The sequence below is a fragment of the Equus asinus genome, chromosome 3 (assembly GCF_041296235.1).
Source record: "Equus asinus isolate D_3611 breed Donkey chromosome 3, EquAss-T2T_v2, whole genome shotgun sequence".
Taxonomy (NCBI): domain Eukaryota; kingdom Metazoa; phylum Chordata; class Mammalia; order Perissodactyla; family Equidae; genus Equus; species Equus asinus.
The window spans coordinates 79,518,668-79,543,639 of record NC_091792.1 but is presented as its reverse complement, the minus strand read 5'-3'; the positions used below and the strand labels follow the sequence as shown (position 1 = coordinate 79,543,639).

At 40.6% G+C, this 24,972-nt stretch overlaps 1 protein-coding gene across 6 annotated transcripts in view; it reads right to left on the bottom strand.

Moving 5' to 3' along the window:
• Window positions 1–2,298: 2,298 nt before the first annotated feature.
• Window positions 2,299–24,972, bottom strand: part of SLC39A8 (solute carrier family 39 member 8) — a 69,002-nt gene continuing 46,328 nt past the window's right edge. For all 6 annotated transcript variants that reach the window (XM_070505272.1, XM_070505271.1, XM_014832985.3 and 3 more), the window contains 3 exons: window positions 6,558–6,765; window positions 6,180–6,364; window positions 2,299–4,124 (listed from right to left, as the gene is read on the bottom strand). In XM_070505272.1, coding sequence (XP_070361373.1) covers window positions 3,975–4,124; window positions 6,180–6,364; window positions 6,558–6,765 — 543 coding nt within the window. In that variant the 3' untranslated portion in view covers window positions 2,299–3,974. The remainder of the gene's footprint in view (window positions 4,125–6,179; window positions 6,365–6,557; window positions 6,766–24,972) is intronic.

Sequence of the window (24,972 nt, the reverse complement as noted above, 5' to 3'; positions counted from 1 at the left end):
GACATCTTTCTATAAAACGTTTACAAAAATTTCTGAGGTTTAGTGTTTGTAACTTAAAGGAAGACTTTTTTATTGGAAGACAAAAAGCAGAGGTGGAGAAAGACACTGATGAGATACCTCCCCAACAGTTTCTAAGATTTCTAAAATCAGTGTTCCCAAGTGCGTTAACAACCTCTCATTTAATTACGAGAATAACAACATCAAGGCTAACAAATACAATGACTCCCAAAGGAGAGCTCTGTCCAGTTACAGCGTCGGCCGCGAAGGCGAGGAACCTGTTGGCTGGACAGCCATGAGCTGCAGTCCCTTGGTTTCCTCACGCAGACTCGCCTCATAATAATACATCGTACATTGAAGGGGAGGAATAGGATATGTCCACATGGGGAAAGCTCTCATAAGGCACAAACTGTTTATGCAGTAAGTATTCACAGAAATATATTCACTCCTCCCCACCTAGAAATCTATGTCCTTATTTTAAAAGAAGTGATGTTTAAGGAAATGTTGCCACACAGATAGTTGGAATTTTTTATCTATTCAAAGATACTTATCTGCCAGAAGCATGATAAGTCCACTTCAGAGCTAGTCTCTCAAAACATCCTAGACATTCTTCTGTTTGAATAGCTACATACACGAATTAATCTAACCCAACTCCATCCTGTTAACCTACGAATATTTAATGCATACCTTCTAATCATCTTTAGTCCCTACACATTTTCAGCTTGCTTTCAAATCATACCAACTCCACTCCCATTTGCCCACTTTAGTGTCTTACTCTCCCTCCCAAATTCATACACAGTCACCTCCTCTTCCAGGATAAGTCATTTACTGCTGAGCAATCACAGTCATAGGGAAACAAGTGGCCTACTCCAACTAGGATCAGGTGAGGGGGCTTCATCTATTTACAAACATACAAGTGGGACCACCATACAACTGGACTCTCATGTGAGCCACACTGAGCAACTGCTCTAGAAACAAACATGGCAGGGTTACATTTACAAACTGAAGAAAACACAGATTAGCCTGACTTAGGGTAAACCAGTGTTGTAGCCACAGATCTAGACAGAACAGCTTATACTGGTAAAGGAAAGAAAATAATATTCTCATAAAAAGGAATCAGGACAAATATTAGAGTTCAAACCAGGAAGTGGTTCTGGAAGCTCTGGTTGAATTGCTATTGATATTAGCTATTTTCTACTAGGTAAAATGAAATAATGGATGGTCTCCAGAGACTACTCAGAGTCGATTAAATCCATCTGTACTTCGTCACGCACGCTTGTATTAGAATTGCACGTCTACGCCCTTTGCCATGTGACTCTGCAGCCCCTCTTCCCCCAGGGGCCCAACGTAGGCGACCCCCAGCCTGAAGCAGAGCTGCTCAGCAGAGCCCAGGCGAGCTCAGCCGGACCTCAGTCAGCAGCCCTGTGAGCACGAAAGGAACCTGCTGTTATGAGCCTCAGGCTCTTTGGATAGGTTTTCACTCCACATTAGCCTAGGAGGGGTCTGCTATGGTCTGAGTGATTGTGTCCCCCCAAATTCATATGTTGACATTGTAACCCCCAAAGATGCCAGTATTAGGAGGCGGGGCTTTTGGAGGTGCTGAGGTCCTTAGGATGGAGCCCTCCTGAACGGGGTTCGTGCTCTTATCAAAGAGCCTCCAGAGAAATCCCTTGCTCTTCCACCAGGTGAGGACACAGCGAGAAGGCGCCAGCTGTGACCCACACGCCGAACGTGCCAGCGCCGTAGTCTTGGACTTCCAGCCTCCAGAACGGTGAGAAGGAAATTTCCGTTGTTTATAAGCCGCCCAGTCCGTGGTGTTTTGTTACAGCAGCCTGAAGGGGCTAAGATGCGATCTGATTCAGTACTCAAAAAATGCCAGCTTTTAGTAGGCATTTTTTAAAGTACAATAATGCAAAAATAAAAGTATATAACCCAGTACATAATGCATTGAACTAATTTTTGGTTTGTCATAATAGCATCTTTAAAGTCTAAAAATTATAGAATATTCAACTGTTCTAATGAATGCCTCAGTACAAGATATGCTGACTGATAGGTTTGCTCTTCTTTGAGTAGTTATCTAGGATAATTTCAATTTACTCACGGCTTTCCATATCCTGCCTTCTACCTGCAATCACAGCTTCTAATAAGTAGCAATTTTCTTTTTGCTTTTTGGGTCTTTGTGCCCTATTGCCTCCATTCTCCTCCTAGTTGAAGAAAATGGACAAAAGATCAACAGATGGAGAGAGTAATATGAAGCACCCAGACAGTCCACATACACAATGATCTACACCAAATGAGAGCTTATTAAACTATCTTGTTTTAATATCATGTTGTAAATACCTTCTTAACCCAGATATACAATCTGTGCTTTAAAAAGGTAAAGATTACTTCCTCAGATCGAAAGTAAACAGATGAAATGATAAAAATAGATTCTATGTTTACAGATTTTAATGCACAATGATTAATCTTTACAGTACTTATTTGCTGAATATCTTTGAAATAAACACATCACCAATTTCCTATTTATGTCTCTCCCACATAATACCAGGTACCTAGAAGTCACTCAAAAAGATACATATTAAAATGAATAATGAATGACACAATAGTTGGTTTCAAAAGTGTTTACTATTTGGTCAAATGATATTTTTTTAAATGTCAATCATAAAGTGAAATGTACATTAACATACATGTTAAATATTCATCAGATCTGCATTATTGCTATGTGACACCATTTTATGGTCTACGGGAAACGTAATTCCTGAGATCACTGTTGGCTTTCATCAATCATTTTCCTCACCGTCAAATCACCTTTCAGTGACTTGGGAGTGTGAATTGGGGTTAGGTTGTTCAGGTTTAGACCAACTTTCTATATCTGCTAAATGAGTAAACAGGACCTATCTTTTATAAAAGGTAGAAAAATAACCATGGTGTGTGGAAGTCTTTTTCCAAGGCATACTATATAGGAAAAATGCAAGCTGAACACAAAAGAAGTCTTTTCTGAATGAGTCTCAATCACCCATAGGAACATATGTTTTCTAGTTAATCAGTCCTTGACACAGCAGTTGAGCTGTTATTTTGCATTTATTTAAAATATCCCTGCTAAATAATTGTGTTCATCTTTAAAAGTAAATTGCTTAAAATTACATTCAATTTCTTTCTACAAACCAACATATTCTTCACCTTCACAAAGCAAACACACCACACACTGAGAGTGAGTTGTCGTGAGCTGTTCTGCCGTTTGTTGTGGTGCAACCACGACGTAAGTCACAAAAAAGCAATTCTGGATTTTTAGGGAATCTACTAGAGTTTACATTAGAGATAAAGTATCAAAGTCAGAACTTAGTAGGGCTAACAAAACTTCATTGATTTCATAATTCATATTATTTTAGGATGGTTTTCAAAACAAACCTACAAGTGCCTACCTAAAATAGGAAACCAAGCAAAGCTGTGGGCCAGCTTTCTTTCCTGGGTTCGCTCAGGCTGTGCAATCATTTCTGCCCGTGTCGTATATGTTTTGATTCTCTTCCACATTTCAGCGTACTTGCTCATGAAAGCACTAGAACAAATTAATTAAAAGAAAACCACTCTGAAACCACTTAACTTTTGATCCTCCCAGAGAGGTTTAAAGGCTTATACAGCCTAGCCTGTATTTTTCTCTGGGACTCTGTGGCTAAATGATTATAGAACGCATGTTTCTTGCTTTGTGATGATTCCTAATATGCATGAAACATGGAAAAGTGGGTGTTTGCCAAAGATCTCATATACCAGGCTTTTCAGCTGGAAGTGAAAACCTTTTGAAGCATTTTTAACAACAAATAATGGTCTATTTCACAGATCTGAAACCAATAATCAGTTTTCTTGACTTACAGTTGAAAATGAAATTACCTTTTAACTAAATAGGATCAGTTTAAAAATCCCTTTGAAGATGTTTTTATTTATTAAATGGCTTCACTAACAACACCATCTTTCATTTCCTATCACTCCAATTCAATTTCTCCTGCGTACAAAGTAATAAGCAGAATGGCTGTGAATCCCGTTAACATTCCAGCATTCTGAATCATGAAGAAGGTGAAATCGGTTTTTCTTCCAGTTACCTTTTCTCTCAGCATGTCGTTCATCTCTGGAAACTAAAACAAGGCATATTGTTAGATAACTGTTGCCATCTTGTGGTAGAACATAAAACAGTCATTTACAGACTTCCGTGGGGGTGCGGGTATGATCATTTATTTCAGAGGTTTAAAGCTTTTAGTATAGGTAGCATAATAGGGATCTCTAGCCCTATCAGACATCAACAAAAATGAAAGCACTAAATAGTCTTCTCCAACTGAGTTAATCAACAGGATGGGGTTCACCTCATTTTACGCCTCCTCTCCCCCTCTTCTCTCCCTCTCTCTCTCTCTTCCTTGCACTCTATGCTCCATCTACAACATTCTTTCAGGACCTCAAATGCATCCAGACTCTTTCCATCCTCAAAATCTTCACACCCACCCAAACCTCTATCTGCACTCTTCTCCCTCCAAGTTTCAATGAGCTAAATCCTTCAGGTTTCAGCTTAAATCATACTTTCCTAGAAAGTCTTCCTTGGACCCTCCTAACTTACGTTAGGTCCCCTATTATCACTTCTCATCTCATGTATCGCTTTCCCTGTTCCTTCACAGCCTGTCTATCTGCAGCCCTTCAGTCATGTGTGTGATTCCGTTTGAGTGCCAGGCTCCCCTCTTTGTGGACAGAAGGCCCAGGCCACAGGGGCTGTGCCTCTTTGGCTCACTCCAGTGTCCCCACTGTCTTACAACTTCCAGGCCTGGTGCAGAAATATCAATCACTAGTAGATGATTAAATAAATGTTTTAGAAATCACTATGCAGGTAATTCCCATTCTCTTCCATTTGCTTTCTTTTGCTTGCTCTAATTCTCACAAAATCATAAACTTTTAAAATAAGTTATGCACTCTTCTGGGGTTGAAGACTATTAACAATCTCATCACAGTGAAAGCAATTAAAACCCCAAGTTTTGTACTTAAAATCTACCCTTTCTCAACAGATAATTTCTACTTCCTGAAAAGGCTCCGTGAGGATATCTGCAAATGGCAGCTTTTCAAAACATTTTCCAAAATGACTTGCTCTCTATGCAGGGGAGCACTGCACCAAGCATCCGAGAGGCCTCCAGAGCCCACAGTCAATCCACATGCCTGACTGAAGCAAAGGGCTACTGGGATAAGATGCGAGAAAGCGGCAAAACCGTCCTGAAAACGGCAAAACTACCGTGAGTATATAGAGCGTCATTTGTTAGTGTTATTTCTTTAAACTGAACAACTTTAATAGATTCTGTTCTTATATCAGAGAAAAAAGTGATGACCTAGTATCAATACTGCCTGAGACATTAATTCTGTGAAGAAAAACAAAACTGGAATGATGGTTCCAAGAGGTGAAATCCCTGCTCTTATAAGGGTCTGTACAGAACAGAGAACAGAGCTGGATGGTGATCATTGGAGCTCAGAATGCAGATGAAGGAAATTAAATTATTAAACTACGTATGTAATATATGTTCAGTTCCAAATGCAAACAAAATATTTCTTGATTGGCATACACTTAGCACATTTTCACGTTTCAGAAAGCTGTCCATGATCCATTTGAAAACACACAGGACCATTGATATTCTCTCTCTTACACATACAGAGACAGAAGGACAGAGACACAGCACAGACATGAACACAGATACAAATATATACTGACCCAAGTAAACATCGTCCAATTTTATCAGTTTTAGTTCAACCCAAAAGGCTCCCACTGTTTAGAACTTTGAAATAACAAAATGCTATTTACTCTAACAAGGTATTCCCTTCCCGATGTGACATCCTCACCACAGGGGGAAATGTCCTATGAGGATACACTATAATAGAACACAAAGTTTACCCAGAACATGGCAAAAATCCTGGGGAAATAGCTCTGCTGTAGCAAAAATAAAGAATTTCGTCTTCTAGCAATATGATCATAGATTTTAATCAATGAGAATCACTTTCAAATTACTATTAGTACAAAGTACTCAGAAAGAGTTATCTGTTGAACCAAGAATGTTCTAAATTACAACAGTAAGGACTTTTTTTTGGCACTTATTCAAATCATAACCCAGACATTTGTTTCTAAATTTTAAATTAAAACAAGATGAAATATTAAAATTTCTTACCATATCTGCCAGAGAAATATAGAGGAACATGCCTCCAGCAAGTGCAAATATGATATTTGGAGCAAAATTGTTGCCCACCAAAATGCCAAAAGCTAGTCCAACATAGCAGGAGCATGCGGAAAGGAAATTGAATAATAAGGCTTGTCGAGTGCTCATTCCTGCATTGAGTAGGATCACAAAGTCCCCTAGAAGAAGAAGAAAATATCAAGTGAATCATTTTTTCAGTTTTGGGATGAGATAAAAGATATCCATGAATGTCCAACAAGGGCTCCTTCATTTTGATGCATCAGCAGGATTTTTAAGAGTGTGTCACCTAATATGTGTCACTACCCTGAAACCAAAAAGTATCTGACTTTGCAACACGAGCAGAGCCTTTACCTAGCTCATGGGGAAACTCCTCACACAGGATCGCTACCGAGGTGCTGACTCCCTGAAGAAGAGACAAGGTACAGGAAGCCCCAATGGCCAGCCCATCGATGAAATTGTGGAGGGCGTCACTGAGCGTCACCATCCAGGCAATTGTCCCTATCTCCGACAGCTTGGGCCCCTTCAAACATGTACATGAACTGGACTCCTTTCTTCCATCCTGTAAAATAATAGACAGCCAGTCAACAGGATAACTAATATTTCTCAAGTCTAAGAGATATAGAGAAAAAGGACATGTGTTATGTGTTGAGAGAGACAATGGTTCCACGAACAAGTCTTTCAGAGTGGAGAGGAGCCCCTAATCATGTACAGCAGAGAAAAGGGTTATGGCAGGGAGAAGGGAGCTATTCCTGAATAGATGGACAGGCCTTGAACCAGCCCCTCCTCTCAAAAAACTCTTCTAAACACTGGAAGCAACGCTGGAATAAGTGTTTCATTTCCTTTCATTTTAAAAGGTAAATCTCATCAGCATAAAAAGAATTTCACCTGGTCCTAAAATGTTGTCTTTTTACTTTACAGTGTTAAAAGACAAACTCAGGCAAATTAAAAATGTTGAGTTTATTTGAGCAAAACTCAATTCAAATCAGGTAGAATCAAATCATAAGTGGTTAGGACACGCCACTGACAGGAGCTGAGGAGAGAGCCACATACTGAAAAGGTGAAAGCAAATCACGGAAATCACTGGTTGGCTCTGGCTTAAAGCCCAGTTGGCTGGTGTAATGGGTTGTCCTTAGGTTTCAATTTTGTAACCCGAGGCACATACAGGCTTCGATTTTGGTTTGCTGACACAGGCCACCATGGCATTAGAGCCACCTCAGTCTAATGACCTCCTTGTCTAATTAATTTAACCAGTGATATATCTTCAATGCACACAAAATAAACAAGCACGGTTTAGTACATGTCAAATGGGTGGCTTGGGTAAGAAATGCCCCAAGCAGGAAGAAATTACTGCCACAAGAGAAACAAAGGTGGTCCTGGGAAAAGCCCTAGAGGAAGTGACCTTGGCTTTGCAACAATTTACCGCCAAGATACACTTAATAAGACCAGTTGTTTTCATGTTCTAACTCAGTTTACCTAATCACATATCTATAATTTCCTTATTTACTTGTGGTGATTTAGGGAAAAGAGTATAAGACCAAATCTTGACCACCTAATATTACATACAGAGTCTATATACAAACTACTTTAATTCTGAAAAAGAAATTAATTTAATATATCAGCCATGATTCTCTTACTTCCAAATACAAATATTATTGACTCTATTTATTATGCATGCTTTTAGCTCTATAAGCTTAGGTCTCAAATGGGACTGTTTGGTAAGCTAACAGTCATATATTTTTGATGGTTTTGGAACAAATGAACGTAGGCAAACATTCACAAAGAGTTCTTTTTCAGTTTACCTGGAACTAAGTCACTGAGCAGAGAATTCAAGTTCCTCTACTTAAGATAGAGAGTATTCTCTTCTGTCCCTCTCTTTTCTATTTCTGTCGCTGCTGTTGTTGTCTGCTTGCTTGCTTCTTTGTTCACTTGTACACCAAATGTGAGGCTAATTCTAACCTCAGCCATGACGAGGAAACACAATCTAATGAAAAGACCAGAGGGCTGAAATCTGAGAGACCTGGTTTCGAGCTGGGCTCAGAAAAGAATCACTGTGTAATCATCAGCAAAGCTCTTAACATCTCTCACTTTAGTTATTAAGAGAAATGAAACTCAAAGCAAAGTGCAGAGTAATCAGACTGAGGGAGAAAGGACATCATGGACCAGAGTGGTGAGGGTAGAGGGAAGACCGTCTAGAAGCCAACATAAGTATGGAGAGGAAGGAGCAAAAAGGAAAAGAAAAAAAGACTATGAAGACAAAATGAAGAAAGCAAGTGGGCTTATTGCAGAATGGTTGAAGTTTAACAGTTGAAGGAAGATCAAAAAGAGGAGGAGGGCAGGAGGGGAGAGGAAGAGGAGGAGGACATGGAGAAGGAGGCATGGCATGAAGTGGGAGGAGGACGAAGAGAAATAGAAGGATGAAGGAAAGGAGAACAGAAAGGAATAGGTGGAGAAGAATGAGAAGGAGGGCAAGGAGGAGGAGGAGGAAAGAAAAGGAAAGGACTTGGTGCCCTTCAGGAGGAGATGGGTCATATAAACATGAGTTACACCCGCAATGAAATCCTATGCAGAGCAGTAGAGAGGATGAATATCTATATTTCTCTACATGTCAAGATTTCCAAAACTTAGTGTTGAAGTAAAAAAAATTATAAAACAGTATGTCTAGTGAAGACATTTTCGTGAAAATAATTATTATTATAATTCCATAATGGCCTAAGTGCAAACATATTTGGAAAGATACGTACAAAAATGCTAATCATGGTTCTCCCTGTGGGAAAGTACTGTGGTTAATCTTTGGGTTTTTTCTTTTTATCTCATATGGGGTGTTATGGATTTTTTTTTTTTTTTTGCACTTTTATGCTATCTTAACTCGGAAAACAAAATGTTAAAGACGTGGAGTGAGAATCAGCAAGAGGGAAAAGTGAACCTGTGATGACTCAAGAGTAACCAGCAGACAAGGCAAAGCTGGAGAAGCAGGCTACCTGCTGGATTTGGTCTGCATTGAAAAAAGGGGGTATTGTCCCACCCAAGTGAAACTTTGTGTTGGGTTAACGGCTGCAAAGACCAGTACGAGCACAATTGGACCTCATTCTGCGCTGGAGGAGGCAAGATGAGCCATGATTGGTGCAAATGTTTTTACGGTTGTCTATATATTTTACTGATGAAAAGAAATAAGTTTTATTGGTAATTGAGGAGCAACCCACCAAAAGACACAATGATGATGACAAAAGGAAATATAAATGACAACAAACAAAAGATTAGTTATAGGCAAAGGAATATATAAAATCTATGCCCATAAAAGGAACACTGAATGCAAGCTGGCTTAATGATTAAAGGTATGCCTCTTGGCATTAAATGGGTGTGAGTTTGAGTAACGTTCTGCTACTTAATAGTTGGGGGTCCTTTGGAAAGTTACTTAATTATAGCTAATGCAACAAGACAATAAAAGGAAATAAAAGGTATATACACATTGGGAAGGAAGAAATAAAACTGTCTTTGTTGGCAGATGACATGACTGTCCATGTAAAAAATCCAAAAGAATCGACAAAAATGGCTCCTGGAACTAGTAAGCAATTATAGCAAAGTTGCAGGACACAGGTTAACATACGAAACGTCAATTGCTTTCCTATATCCCAGCAGTAAACAAGTGAAATTTGAAATTTAACTCTAACACCATTTACATGAGCACTCAAAAAAAAACTGAAATACTAAGGTATAAATCTAACAAAATATGTACAAGATCGACATGAGGAAAAGCACAAAACTATGATGAAAGAAATCAAAGAACTAAGTAAATGGAGAGATACTCTATATTTATAAATTGGAAGACTCCATACTGTCAAGATCTCAAGTTCTTCCCAATTTGATCTGTAAATTCACTGCAATCCCAATCAAAATCTCAGCAAGTTATTTTGTGGCTATTTTGTGATTCTACAGTTTACACAGAAAGGTAAAAAACCTAGACCAGCCAACACAACATTGAAGGGAAGGAACAAAGTTGGAAGGCTGACACTACCCAACTTCAAGACCTACTGTAGAGCTACAGTTATGAAAACAGTATGGCGTTGGTAAAAGAACAGGCAAATACATCGAGGGGACAGAAGAGAGACCCCAGAAATAGACTCATGTAAATATGATCTACTCATCTTTGACAAAGGAGCAAAGGCAACACAATGGAGAAAAGATGGTCTTTTCCACAGATGATGCTCGAACAAGGGAACATCCACACGCAAAAAAAAAAAAAAAAGAATCTAGACACAGACCTGACATCTGTCACAAAAACTGGATCACAGATCTAAACGTAAATGCAAAACAAAACTCCTAGAAGATAACACAGGAGAAAACCTAGATGACCTTGGGTATGTTGTTGCCTTTTCAGATACAACACCAAAGGCACAGTCCATGAAAGAAATAATCAATAACCTGGACTTCATTAAAATTAAAAACTTCTGGGGCTGGCCCCGTGGCTGAGTGGTTAAGTTCGCGCGCTCTACAGCAGGCGGCCCAGTGTTTCGTTAGTTCGAATCCTGGGGGCGGACATGGCACTGCTCATCAGACCACGCTGAGGCAGCGTCCCACATGCTACAACTAGAAGAACCCACAACGAAGAATACACAACTATGTACCGGGGGGCTTTGGGGAGAAAAAGGAAAAAATAAAATCTTTAAAAAAAAAAAATTAAAAACTTCTGCTTTGAAAAAGACAATGTCAATAGAATGAGAAGACAAGCCACAAACTGGGAGAAAATATTTGCAAAAGAAACATCTGATAAAGGACTGTTACCCAAAATACACAAAAAACTCTTAAAACTTAGCAAATAAGGAAACAACCCAATTAAAAACTAGGTCAAAGACCTTAACAGACACCTCACTAAAGAAGATATACAGATGGAAAATAAGCACATGAAAAGATGCTCCACATCATATGTCATCAGGGAAATGCAAATTAAAACAATGAGATACCACTATACACCTACTAAAATGGCCAAAATCAGAAACACTGACAATATCAAATACTGGCAAGGATGTGGAGCAATAGGAACTCTGATTCATTGCTGCTGGGAATGCAAAATGGTACAGCCCCTTTGGAAGACAGTTTGGCAGTTTCTTATAGAAGGAAACGTATTCTTAACATACAATCCAGCAATCAGGCTCCTTGATATTTACCTAGAGAAACTGAAAACATATTCACACAAAAACCTGCACACAGATGTTTACAGCAGCATTTCTAATTGCCAAAACTTGGAAGCAAGCAAGATGTCCTTCAGTAGGTGAATGCATAAATAAACTGTGGTACATCCAGACAATGGAATATTATTAACCCTCCCAAAAAAATGAGCTGAAAAGACATGGAGGAATCTTAAATGAATATTGGTAAGTGAAAGACACCAATCTGAAAAGGCTGTATATACTGTATGATTCCAAATATATGACATTCTGGAAAAGGTAAAACTATGGAGACAATAAAGAGATCAGTGGTTGCCAGGGGTTGGGGGAGAAGGGAGATGGATAGGTGGGGCACAGAGAATTTTTAGGGCAGCAAAGATACTCTATATGATACTACAGTGATAAATACATATCATTGCACACTTATCCAAACCCATGGAATGTACAACACTGTAAGAGAACTATAAACTATGAAGTTGCAGTGATTATGTTGTGTCAGTGTAGGTTCATCAACTGTAACAAATGTACTGAGCCAGTCGGGGATGTTGATAATGGGGGAGGCTATGCAAGTGTGGGGGCAGGCGGTATATGGGAAATCTCTGTACTTTCTTCCCAATTTTGCTGTGAACCAAAAACTAGTCTTAAAAAAATAAAGTCCTTAAAAAAAATATGTTACTGGAATCTGACTTGAGATTCCTTACCTGTAGAGTGAGAAAATAATACTACCAACTTCACAGGAGTATTGTGATGATTAAATGACATGTTTATAAACTGCTAAGTGCTCCACGAATGATTATTATGATGTCACATAGATCATTTTCTCTAACAAAGTGCAGATGAACACAGTATTATTACAAGGAAGAAAAACAATACCACCTTAAGAGAAAAGTGTGCAAGACAAAAGATTTCTCATGTGTGACCTTGAATACATTCAGGAACACACTGATAAGATTATTGGAGAAAAAAGGAAGAAAAAATAAACCTACCAAAAAAAAGAGTTTTAGAAAAGTGAGGGGGTAAAAAGACTTGTTAAAACGAAAAAAGGAAAAATTTTAACAAGGATGCTTGAGCTTGGGCATAAATGTACTCTTGAAGAAAGCTACTGAACTTTCAACTTCTGAAGTTCAAGGTGTATGAAAGAGTCAGGAACCTAATTAGCCAGAAAGTAAAACCCACCTGAAAAGGATGAAATCTGAGTTAGTACGTTTATATGAATCAGAGTTGACTGGGTAAGGAGGAAAGGAATCTTAAAATTAATATTTTGCATTCCCAGCACTTCACAGTTTACAAAGCACTTCCATATGTTACCGTCTTTTCTTTTGACCTTTACAACATCCTCACGAGTGAAACAGAACAGATACTGGCATACTAACTTTAGAGATGAGGAAAATGACAATCCAAGAATATAAATGGCTTGCTCAAAGTCACACAGGAGGTGTTGGGATTAGGCTACTTAATTATTTACTGAGCGCTTATTTAATAGCAGGCAGGAACTGTCCTAAGAACTGAGTACAGAAATATAAATAAAAGACTCTCCTTCTTATTGTAACTCATAGTCCAGAAAGGAACACCCAGGATTCAAACTTCAGGCCTGTGATAAATGCCCCTGTTTGCCCTTGCAGGATGACTCTCCACTCTCTCACCCTGCTCTCTGTCTTGAAGCGCCTTCCTGAATGGCTCCTTGCCCTCTAGTTTCCATTTGAGATTGACCACTGGGGAACCCTAGAGGGAGCTGAGGAGGAGACAGGAGGCAGAAGTCAGGGTATTTATTTCTCTGATACTCCTTTGTGTGGTCATCTCAGGCTGTCCATGACCCTCAACTGAAGGCCACAGCTCTTCTCAAGACTACTCTTTTCCCAGGTTCCAGTACCTGCTCCCTCTCCTCCGCCTTTTGGGTTCAAGGATGGTAACAACCTTGCCATTACTGATGCCTGGTTTTTATACCCCATTCACACCTTATAAATAAATCTTCCTGAAATTATTCTAATGTGAGTGTTCCATCTGTTCCTATTGGGATCCTAAATGATATAATCATTCATGCTGGAAGTGGCCATAACAAACACACCAAAAAAATGAGATTTAATTGGGTTTTTCATATATTCGAAGTATGGAGAAATGGGACATTGGCCCATGGGTGGGCTGCATTTTAGAGGGAAGCCAAGAACATGAAAGTGCTCTGCAAAGTCTACGCATGCTTTCCTGCCACAGCTCTTCTCAAGAATTTCATATGACCCAGCAGACCCAGCAGAATTAGAAGAGTCTATGGCAGACAGAGATGCCTGAAGGAGCCTGCTGGCAAGCCCTGGGCAGAGAATCACAGTGCAGACCCCTAGGACATTAGGGAAATCCATGTGCTCTTTTGCCATTAACTATTCTTTTACTCAAAAGCAGTTCCTTGCTTGTACCTGGGTCCTTGTGGAGACTTAGCTTGTGCGCACGGGACATGAAGTGGCCGTGAGATCATGCCCAGCCTGCATTGGATGTTATCTGATCCAGTAAGCCAATAAAAACAGCTATTCACATAAGCATCCCATTATTAAACTGTACACACAGGAACAGGCCCACACCAATCTTGAAGACGAATTGCGATAGCAGTCATCCAGACTTCCACAGTTCCTTAACCTAACTCTTCATCTCTTTTTCCTCAACAACAATAAGGCTTCATGGGAAATTCCCCACAGCCAGCTAACTGTGGATAGATCTGTAAGCGTGCCAGAACCAGTCAGCTGTACAATTACTCACAATGAACTTAAAATATATTGATAAAGGGAAATCCTCCAAGTGGGCAACTTTTGACTGCAGTGTTGAACTTCATGTAGAAGAAATGGTCTGAGATATAGGTCTTTACTAACTCATGTGTGGGTGCTAACAAGTTGGCTACGTGGTCAGAGACTTTTAAAAAACAAAATTGGAAATTGGTAGCATAGACATCTGGAAAGAAATATATAGATGGACTTCTTGTAAAAGGCACAGAGTATGAAGATAATTCTATTCCATTAAATCTCATAAGAGGTTATCACAGAGGACAGTTTCAATCATAAAGTGAACAAGAAAATCTGACGATAAATGCCATTTGGTGTCTCTCCTCGGCCATTCCAGTGTTTGCTTGATGGGCCCATATACAAAGCAGTCGGAGTAGTGGGAATGGAGACTATTCACAGATTCAACCTTCTCTTCCTCTACCAAGGAGGATCTGGCTTACCAGCACTGAAGAAAGTACAATCTGTCAGAAGCCAAGGTCAATGCTGAGCCTTCAAAATGGCATCACTGTTCAATGTGGCAAGAAATCCCAGCTGGCTCTAGGTAGCAGCAGGATGATTACACTGGATCCCTCCCAACAAAAGGAGGTGCTCTTCTGACTCACAAAGATAGACCTATAATACGCCTTCCCTGCTTTCAACTGTTTCTGCTAGCACCGCCATTCATGGACTTATAGTATAACTGATATATAGCCAAGGTAATCTATATAAATTGCCTCTGAACCATTTTTCAGCAAAGGAAGTGGGACAATGGGCTCAATACTTAGAATTCACAAATCATATCACTTGCCTCCTCATAGAAGCAACCAACTTGACAGAATTGTGGAATGCCCTGCTGAAGGCTCAGCCAGGGTGCAAAGCAGGACATAACACCCTGACAGGCTGGAGTTCTGCCCACAGGATGCGGATATATGCTTTACACCAGCAGGCAAACACATGGGGCTGCCGCTACTGTGCAAGATGCAAAGATCCAGTACCAAGGGGTGGAGGCGAGAGTGGCCCACTTCATCTGTACATCTAATAACCCACTTGAAGAATTCTTGCTTCCTGTCCCCAGGACCATAGACTTGGTGAGTTTGAAGGTCCTAACATCCAAGTGAGTAATTTTTCTACCAGGAAACATGGTTATTTTCTGATTCATTGGAAGTAGAGACTAACTCCTGGAAATTTAGGGTTCTTTATGTCCCTAAACCAACAGGTAAATCAGGAAGTCACCATACTGGCTAGGATAATGGCACTCAATGATCGGGAGGACCTGAGTTTCTGTTACAGAATAAGGACAAGAACAATGCTTGGAACTCAGGGAATTCAGTGGGGCGCTTCTTAGCACTCCCTTCCCATCAGTCATAGTCAAGGAAGAACAGCCACAACGCAATGAAGACAAGACCACCAAGGACTCAGATCCTGCGGGAATGAAGGTCTGGGCGAGTCCAACTAGAAAAGGACCTAGCCAGTCAAGGTGACGCCAGACAGTGAGGTAAACACAGAATGTAGAGTAGGAGGCAGCTATCATTACCAGCTTAGGCCTTATGACCAGCCATAGAACTGAGGAGCAGCTATAAGTTAAATTTATCTTCCTCAATTGCATCTTTTCTCCTCTCCCCATTCCTCAGTGTTTTATATGAAGAATACTGGTAGTGGCCAACGTTTCCGTTTCAGTTTGCATCATTACCGTCGGATCACACTGGGATGATATCGTAGTGGATGGGACTCTGCATTCCCTGTTTTGGGGACATGCATTTTTCACCCAGATGAAGGACAAGAATGGAGGCTGACAGGGGAAAAAAAGTGTAGAATAGGCCAGATATCTTTCATTTCCCTTTCCAGATCCACTTTCCACACTTCTCTTCCCAGTTCTCTGCTCCATGAGACCTGTATGAACTCTAAGGGTTCCTATGCTCCTGGCTTCTAGTTGGTTCCAAACAAAGTGCTCTAAAATAAAATTCGAGGGAAGGAGAGGGAGTCTTAGGGTATTTATTCCCCAGGCTCCCTCCCTGAGGGGACCTGAGGCTGGCTACGTCCCTATTAAAGATCACTGCTCTACTTATATTTGGCTTTCTGTACAAGACTAACTCCTTCCAGGTTCTAGGAATTGATTCCATCCCTTTCCTCTTTGGACATAAGACTGTCAACAGCTCCACTACTCTAAGCCCTGGTTTTACTGCCATATCCCCTGGGGGTCACCTACACTTTGCTCAGAGTTTTACAAATTGTCTCTCTTCTGTCTATGACTTATCCTTATTTGACTGGGCCATCTCTTTCTGGAAAGGCCATGACTGATTCAGTCTAATGCTCACGCCACACACAACACTCACAGACTCTATATATATCGTTAAATATATTTTAATGAAAAACCTACAAAAAGGATTAAATAGACATGAAGATACTACAAAGAATTAAAGGTACCATACAAATACAAAATTTCACTTTGCTTTTATGACTATATTTTCTAGTTATTCCAATGTACTTTACAGCTGGTGGCTCCTCTGTCTCTCTTCTGGCCCTGAAAAGTCAGTCTCAGCTCCCTGTAACCAAAGTGAACTTCACATGAGAAAGGAGAAACCGATTTTATCTTTAATGCATATAACCAAATATAATTCAAATGCACTCAGTCTCTAGTCATTTGGTTTCAGGAAAACCTCGTAACTATTTCCAAAACTCTCTTTGCTAATGAAAATAACCATTAAAAGAAAAATACAATTTCCGGAAACCTTTAAAATGGTTTCCTTTCTCTCCATCCCCTGTGTGGAATGTGAGTAACATTATTTTGGTCTTTAGGAGTTGAAATAATTGTCTTTCATTTTCTATTTGGGACCATATAATTTTTACTGTTGATAAATAAATGAAAAGCAATAGGATATATTGAAGTAAATGAGGAAGCCATTTCGTGTAAACCTAATTCGGCCTGACCGTGTTTTGCTAAAAGGGTGTGCTGTGACCATTGAGCATGCATTGTATATCCGCTTTAAGTATTTACTATGTCCCAAAGACAAAAACAAATGGCCTTAAGACAAAGATGCAACTCCCCCCACATTGGCATTTCCTTAAGGATAAGCATCTCTCCCTAGGCTAGGAACTGATTGCTGCGCTCACCTGTGACCACACAGCTCAAGACAAGAGACCTGCTACCCTGCTGTGTCCATCAATTGTTGTGTGAATCGCTGTGCTGGCTAGGCAATCTCATGACTGTTACAAAAGGGACATTCCAATCATACGTGATGCGTGCTCTTTGACGGTATATGACCACTCCGCGCACCCCTACTTCTTTGGAGTGCTCCATCCTTTGTGAAAGGACTCTCCTTGGCTATATGGTCCTCAGATCTGGAATCTTATAAACTCACCCCAATTTTGATTTACAGATTGGTTATGGATTATTTGTGTCAACACTGCCTTGAAAAAAAATAATTGAGGAGAAATCTGAAGGGTTTTCAAGAAATATGCTATTTTGCCAATGGAATTTAAAGTATACTCTACTTAAGTATTTACAGTTATCCTAGCGGACTATTCGGACCACTCTCAAAGGTTGCCTACTGTTACTACAGCTGAGGATAGCACTAATGCTCTGGTACATCCAGGAAATGAGGTATCATTTCTTACAAAAAGTTTGTACGAAATATTCCCCAGTCCACACAACTCTCATCGTTACTGAGAAGTCTTAAAGGGAGTCAGAAGGCACCAGGAAATTAGTTAAGTTTTAATGTAAGTTGGAGAATTTTGTTGCTATCCTCCTGAAAAGCAGTGTTCCCAAAATACAGGAATCTGCACTACTCAGCATTAAGGCTTCCTGGACAATGCAGATGGGAAGACAGAGGGGGAGGGGGTGTGGCAGAGGAACCAACCCCAGGCGCTGGCTGCCTGCTGTGTAATTACCATTTGACACGAACTGTGTCAAAGGAGCTCAACTAGAGAAGATCCCACCGAAGAATGTGCTACAAATGATTGATTAACCAGTCCTGCAAAAGATGAGGGGGTGCTCTCTGACTGGGAGAGAAGATCTAGAAACACAAGTCTCTTAGGGCAAGAAGCTTGGGAAAAGTAGTAAAAGGCAAGGAAGGATAGACGACAAGAGGGACAAGAGAAGGGCCAGCTGCAGTCACAGACACAGAGCGGGCAATTAAGATCACAGCAGGGTGTTAAGAATCAGGCCATCTGCCAGTAGAGAGAGAAGCGAGCAACAGCGGGTCAGATATGAAATGCTGTCTCTGAAGGACTACCAGCACCCTGCTCTGTTCCCACAGTTCCGAAAAGTAGAGACGATCTCCACTCTGTACGTAGAGAGGGAGGAGCAGGAACCACACAGGTAAGGGCACCAGGACCTCCATTCCCCCTTAAAGATGTTACTATGACACTCTGAGATTTGCTGACAGTTTAAGAAAAGAAGTTTGATAGTGGGGAATTGAGCATGAAAGATACAGGATATACTCAACGAGCACAGAACAGGAATTATGACAATACTAGTAGTTTACAAGTCATTGACCCTTCACAACCCTACATGGTTATCGTCCCCACTTTACAGATGATGAAACTGAGATCTAAAGAGATTAAGTAACTTACCCAAAGTCATACCTCTAGAAAGGAGCAGAGCTGGAATTTGAACCCCTAAGCCAAGTAAGCTATGCCTGCGATCTCTAGGAGATGTGGGATTTTATTTTCTTCCCTGTTCACTCCTGTTCAACCAGTATCCAGCATTGCAGGCTAGTCAAAGCCTGCAGGTTCACAAATCCTTGTCACATGAAGCATCTTTCCACGCTTTCCAAAGGGCAAACATAGGGGCATTTACACACAATGTGGGAAGGGTGTGCATGGACAAATGTTCATTCCAAATCGGCTCATCTACATAAAAAACTCCGAAAGTACAGAAATGTTTTTGTTGTTCTGTATTTCCTTGCCAGTTCTCTCTGACTGAAATTCGTGGAGCCAGATCAAGAGCTCCCAGAGGACACAGTTTAATGTTAGCAGGTGCTCAATACATGTTTCCCTTAAAGAAACAATGGGGAGAGGCATCGTGTTTTGCTGAACTGAATGGAGATGTGGAATCCGAAACTGCATTCCAGCCCACAGAGCTCAGCGCTCCCCCTCCATCCTAGTGACCACGAAGGGGCAGAAGACTTCCACCAGCTGCCACCTTGCATATAACTTTATGAGACTTACACATTTTCCAGAAGATTGTTGGAGGAAGGAGGTATAAAAATAAGAATAGTAGCAACAAAGGCAACGGACACTGTTGAGCGCCTGCTGTTTGCAAGGGACTCTCCTAAATGCCATGAGATGAGGACTTGTAACATCCTAATCACAAATGAAGCAATGAAGATACTGGAGGGAGGGACTTGACCAAAACCACACAGCTAGAACTTGAACCCAGACAACCTGACTCCTAAGCCCATGTCAGAAAAGGCAGAGAGACTGCTCAAAAGAACTGAGTTTGCACGGTGAGAAATTCTAAGTTCAGCACTTTATTGCTGTAATAATGGATTATTTTATTGCTGTTGCCAGCAACCCTCCATTCTGGAAGGCGGAGCGATTCAAGCGCCTCTGGTTTTGAGTACAACACTAAACTGATGTTCTGAGGTTTGCCAACACTTCAAACACAGCTGAAATATCACCTCCAATCATCGAGGGGAGAAAACATCATCCTCGGGCTTTCAAATCTGCTCCATACGATCTGCTGTTTATGGACCACAGCTGGGATGGAAAAACAGTTGTTTTCTTGACTGTCCCTTCCTGAGTTTGTTATGTTTAATAAAATGTAATTGTAGAACCAGAAGCTTATTTGAAATTATGGATACTATTTAAATGTTGGAACACAGTAACACTTCTTTGAAGCAAGAGTTCTATCTAGAATTTTCTCCAATGTCATTTTATACCGTATCCATTGCGGTCTAGCTACTCTCACCTTCTTTCTTTTCATAAAACCCGCCAAGCTCTTTCCCACCCTAGAGACTGCACTGGCTGTTTCCTCAGCCGTGGCCACCTTCTCCCTGATCTTTGCATGGATGGCTGCTTCTCAGAGTTCAGATTTTAGCTTAAATGTGTCCCTGATCGCCCACACTAAAGCAGCCCCCCCAGATACCACATCAGCACATTTTAATCCCCTGCACAGCATCTGTCACCCTGTGATGGTGTGTCCCACTGGGACAGAAAGGGCACCAGAGAGCAGGGACATTTTCTGTCTAATTTGCCATGATATTTCCATGGGACAGAACAGAGTCTGGCACTGGTCAGGTGATCCCAGGACACAGGGCAAGTGAATAAATGACAGAAGGAATAACTGAATATCATCCTCCTGCCCTTGAGTAGAGCTTCACTGGTTTGACCTATAGAGAAGGATGTCATTCAGAACAGGAAATGTTGCCACAGAAGGCAGCCCAGTTGAAGCTTGCCATCACTGATTTAATATGTAAGTTGCATGACCGAAATTTTGGTTAAAGTCACAAAAACCACAAAGAATCCAGAAAGAATGTTGACTGTTTCTGCAAAAGTGATGTCTTCCCAGCAAAGGATGTTTTTGCGATTTTACTTTCCAAATGTAAAACAATCTCTAGATTTGGGTGTTTGCTTTGCAGCCTAGACAACTGTTACTGATGACCCCTCCTTTCAGTTTTTCCAATATGTGCTTCATATCCTAGTAATAAAAGCATCGGACCAGAGCATGCATGGATTTTTCTCGGTGCTGTCTGAGCTATTGAATGTTTTCGTGCTCATTAAGCAGTTTGATATTCCTAATAAAAGAAGATTCAATAAAATAAAGTTTGTCCTTTTTCCACTTTTAATGCTCTGATACCTGATAATAGAAATAAAGAGCAATAATGTCCCAAACACTTAAAAAATAATTGGCCTCACACACTGGGCTCTCTTCTTTCTGAGAAGAACTCAAAATTTACAATATATCTGAATAAATGAGACCACTGATTAACATGGCGAGCAAAGCTAAAGACAGGAGAAAGACACCGCTTCATTAAAATAAGCGAGGAGTCACTGACATCATTGGATTGAGACCCTCAGAAAGGGACTGAGTCCCCATCTAAAAAGCAGGCACACAGGAAAATCAAATTTCACCACCCAGCCAACAATCTGACTCTAAGCTGATGGCACGTTTATTAAGAGTGAGCACTTAATTTGGTCTTCAAACACCTTCAATTATTTTTTTATTCACTAAGATTATCAGTGAAGTATTGATAGTTACAAAAGTGATATTTATGATCTAGACATTTGCCTCAGGCGTGAACTGAATAGATATGAATATGGAGACACATGAACAGCTCTCGGTGAGCATGTGTGCGCGTCTGCGCGACAAGCTGCTGATACGCTGTTCACAGCGCAGCAGCGTCAACTCAGAAAGCATTTTGGCAAGACCACCCTTCATTTGCAAGAAGCTTTAGCCTTGTGATCTTTCTGATTTAGGATTTTTATCTGGAAATAAATACAATAAATATAACATGAACTAATAGAACATAGGATAAATTCCACCTCCCCAAGTGCTTCTCCCTGGGACATGAATTTCATTTATTAAAATAAAACACTTCATGCTTTGGCAAATTTTCCATCATGCCATCCACTGAGTAAATTACTCACCAGGTCTTGATCCAGTCAGTATTTCCAAACTGCAACATGTAGCATGTAAAGAACACAGCACCACATAAATATTTTCAAATGAGCAAATAGCAGAAGTCAAAGAAAAGAAAAGAAGCCTATTTTGGCAAGTCCAATATTTATGACATGAACATCCTTTATAATGTAACCTTAAAGAAAAACTTTAAAAAGCCAATGTTAAAGACACACCAGCAAGAAAATATGTATTTAAATCTTTCCATTGCTTATGCTAGTTTGCAACTGGGCTCTCTACACAATAGAATTAAGCAACTCTTTCTGATGCTCAGAATAATTTATTTGTACCTCTTACATTTTTTCCTCATCTATCAAAAGAAAAATGTGTTGGCATTCATTCTCAATTTTTTTATCAATCAGCAGATATGACAGCAACACAGCAATTCTTCATTACACTAATGGGGGGAAATTAACTTGACATCAAGCCTAATTGAGTAAAACCTCACTAATTCTTCTAAATAGGGCTAAGTCCTGCTTGATTAGTGAAACCAATTTAGTACAGAACATGTTCAGATAAATGTACTTTTAGCTCCCAGAGCAACACGGGGTGTGGTAGAGGCCCCTAGGGAAATCTGCCACTGTGTATTGGTAAGATTACGGTAGCATATCAATTACATTGTACATAACTTAAAAACCTTGGGTGCATCTTGCCTGCAAATTGTTTCAAAAGCAGGTTTTACAGATGCTGTCAAGATACTCTACAGGTTAACCTATAAGCAAAACACACATAAATCATAATCGATCAGCTATGACAGACTAGTAGAGGCAACAGTAACAAGGTTTCACTATACAGGCAATCCTCAGCTCACTACAAGTTGCCTTCCAAAAGTTCATGTGTAAGTTAATTGTTATAAATCAGAATTCATTCGAGCAATGTTCCCATTAGGAAGTTAGTGTCTAAGGAAGGAACCTGGGCTTGGGAATCAAGACCCCAGGAGGGCATCCCATCGCAGGTTTGCCATTTATTGTCTGTGTGAACTTGAGTGAGACACTTAACCGAGTCCTAATTTACTCATCTGTGAGTAGATTTAGTACCTATTTCATGACGCTGTTGTCGGAATGGAACATAAATAGCTGTAAGGCAGCTACAGAAGTGCAGTCTACTCACACCTCTGCATTTCTTTTCTTTTTTCAAGCCTCCCTCTGAATCAGCGAGGACTGGCTGGGAGCCTGGAGAGGCGCTTCAGTGGATTCATGACCCCCTTTAAACTGCATGTCAAAGTTAGTGGGTCTGTATATTCTCCTGTCGCAAAATGTAACGTGCCTCATCAAACAGCTTCCTAAGGGGAATGATTAAGAACTCTTGCCCTACACCAGCCCCACGGCCCAGTGGTTAAAATTTGCGCACTCCACTTTAGCAGCCCCTGTTAGCAGGTTCGGATCCCTGGTGGAGAACTACTCCACTCATCAGCCCTGCTGTGGAGGCATGCCACATCCAAAATAGAGGAAGACTGGCACAAATGTTAGCTCAGGGTGAATCTTCCTCACCAAAAAAGAAAAGAAAGAACTATTGCCCTACAGTTTAAGACACTTCCCTAAAATTTTCAAAATTTAGAAATGGCCAAATGTTTAAAAATAATAATTGGAGGTATCCTCTGAACCTACATTACCGTTTCACCCCAATCTTATTTACCTAGCAACCTCCATCTTCCTGGGAAAGCATCCAAGACGCCTCACTTGCATCACTTCCTGCCCCAACGTGTGCCACATCCTTCTCAGTACAGCAACCTGTGCTCCCCCTCTACTCTACTCTAGCTATTTTTGACATGTCCATAAGCACCTTTAGGGAAATCCAAGCACATGGTAGACGCTTGTCAAGTGGATATGTATTTTTCTCACAAAAATGCATTTATATTTGAATTTCATTATAAGTAGTCATTTCAACTGATGAGAAGCATGCAAATCAGGAAGCAACTTAGCTTTGTTAAAAGAACTTTGAGTGGGATAGATTAAGTTCAAATAAACCCTGGTGGCTGTGAAATCAATTTCCTCATCTGTGAATGGAGAAAATCATACCTACCAATCATGATTGTACATGAATAAAAATATTTGTAAAATATTGAGTATATTCCCTGCACATGAGAGGTACCACCACCATCACACCACCAGCTACCACCATCTCTATCCTTGCTATTAATAATTTAGGAGTGACAGGTAATAGAAATCTGGCATGCTTGGTAATGAGTTGCTCTGACACTTACTGTGGTTCAGAGACCAAAGAAAAGAAAAGCTGTGCAGGGACAGCTTTCCAGGAGGTGGAGTGCAAAAAGTTTCTGGAACTTCACACACAGGAGCAGGCTGCTTTCACATGTGGCCTCCTGGCGCCCAGAACCCTTCAAAGGTTGCAGGCATGCCATTCTCCCTGTCTGCAATAGTGTGGGACTCTACCCAGATGGACCATCCCACTCCGTGCCTTGCGTCTGCGCAGAGCAGTGCTGTTCGAGTTTGTGGGTCTGGGCTGCAGAGGTCAACATCTCCACTCCTGAAAGTGAGGACACAGACTCAGAGCTGAGACTCCTGCCTGTCTGCCCAGCAGTCTGCTGTCATCTCTAATCCCCTCTTAAGCACATTAACAGAGAGCTGGTTCCAAGCCTTTTCCACTTTTCCCCAACTCCACATTCCACTTGCTACTTCCCACCTGCCTGCGACGGAGACCATCTGACACGCACTCCCTCCCCTGTTTCCACAAACACTTTCTCCACCTTCCACCCCATCTGAGAATAAGAGCCCTACTCCTTTTCAAGATCAACAGCTCCACCTGTGTTCGAACTGCCTTTTTGTTTCTTCTCTAGAAATTTGCTCCATTCGATGTCTCATCACGACTTCCCTTCTCTTCTGCGTCTTCAACCCCTCTGTCCACTCAGCCTTTCCTCCATCTGAAATCTCCCTTGGATTACCAGAATCCCAAATCCTGATACTACATTGAAATGCCCTTGCCTTTAATGAGATACTCCTTGAAATAATTCATTTTTCCAGTCTTTTTCTGTTTCTATTTATTAAATCTGGCCTTACAGCCCAATGCAGCATAGCAATGCCTCCAAAAGCAGCTATATCTGACTTTAAAAGCATTGAAAATTTATGTATTATTTACCAAAGCCTTTTTGAAAAAAACAAGGAAGGAGTTATTAGCACAACCATGGCACCACTTCTAAATACCCTTCAGACCTCTTTCCCTGGCCATAGTTTCAGCCGTCAAGGCACATCCTAAATCTCTTCTTCCTTGAAAATTCTTCCAAATTT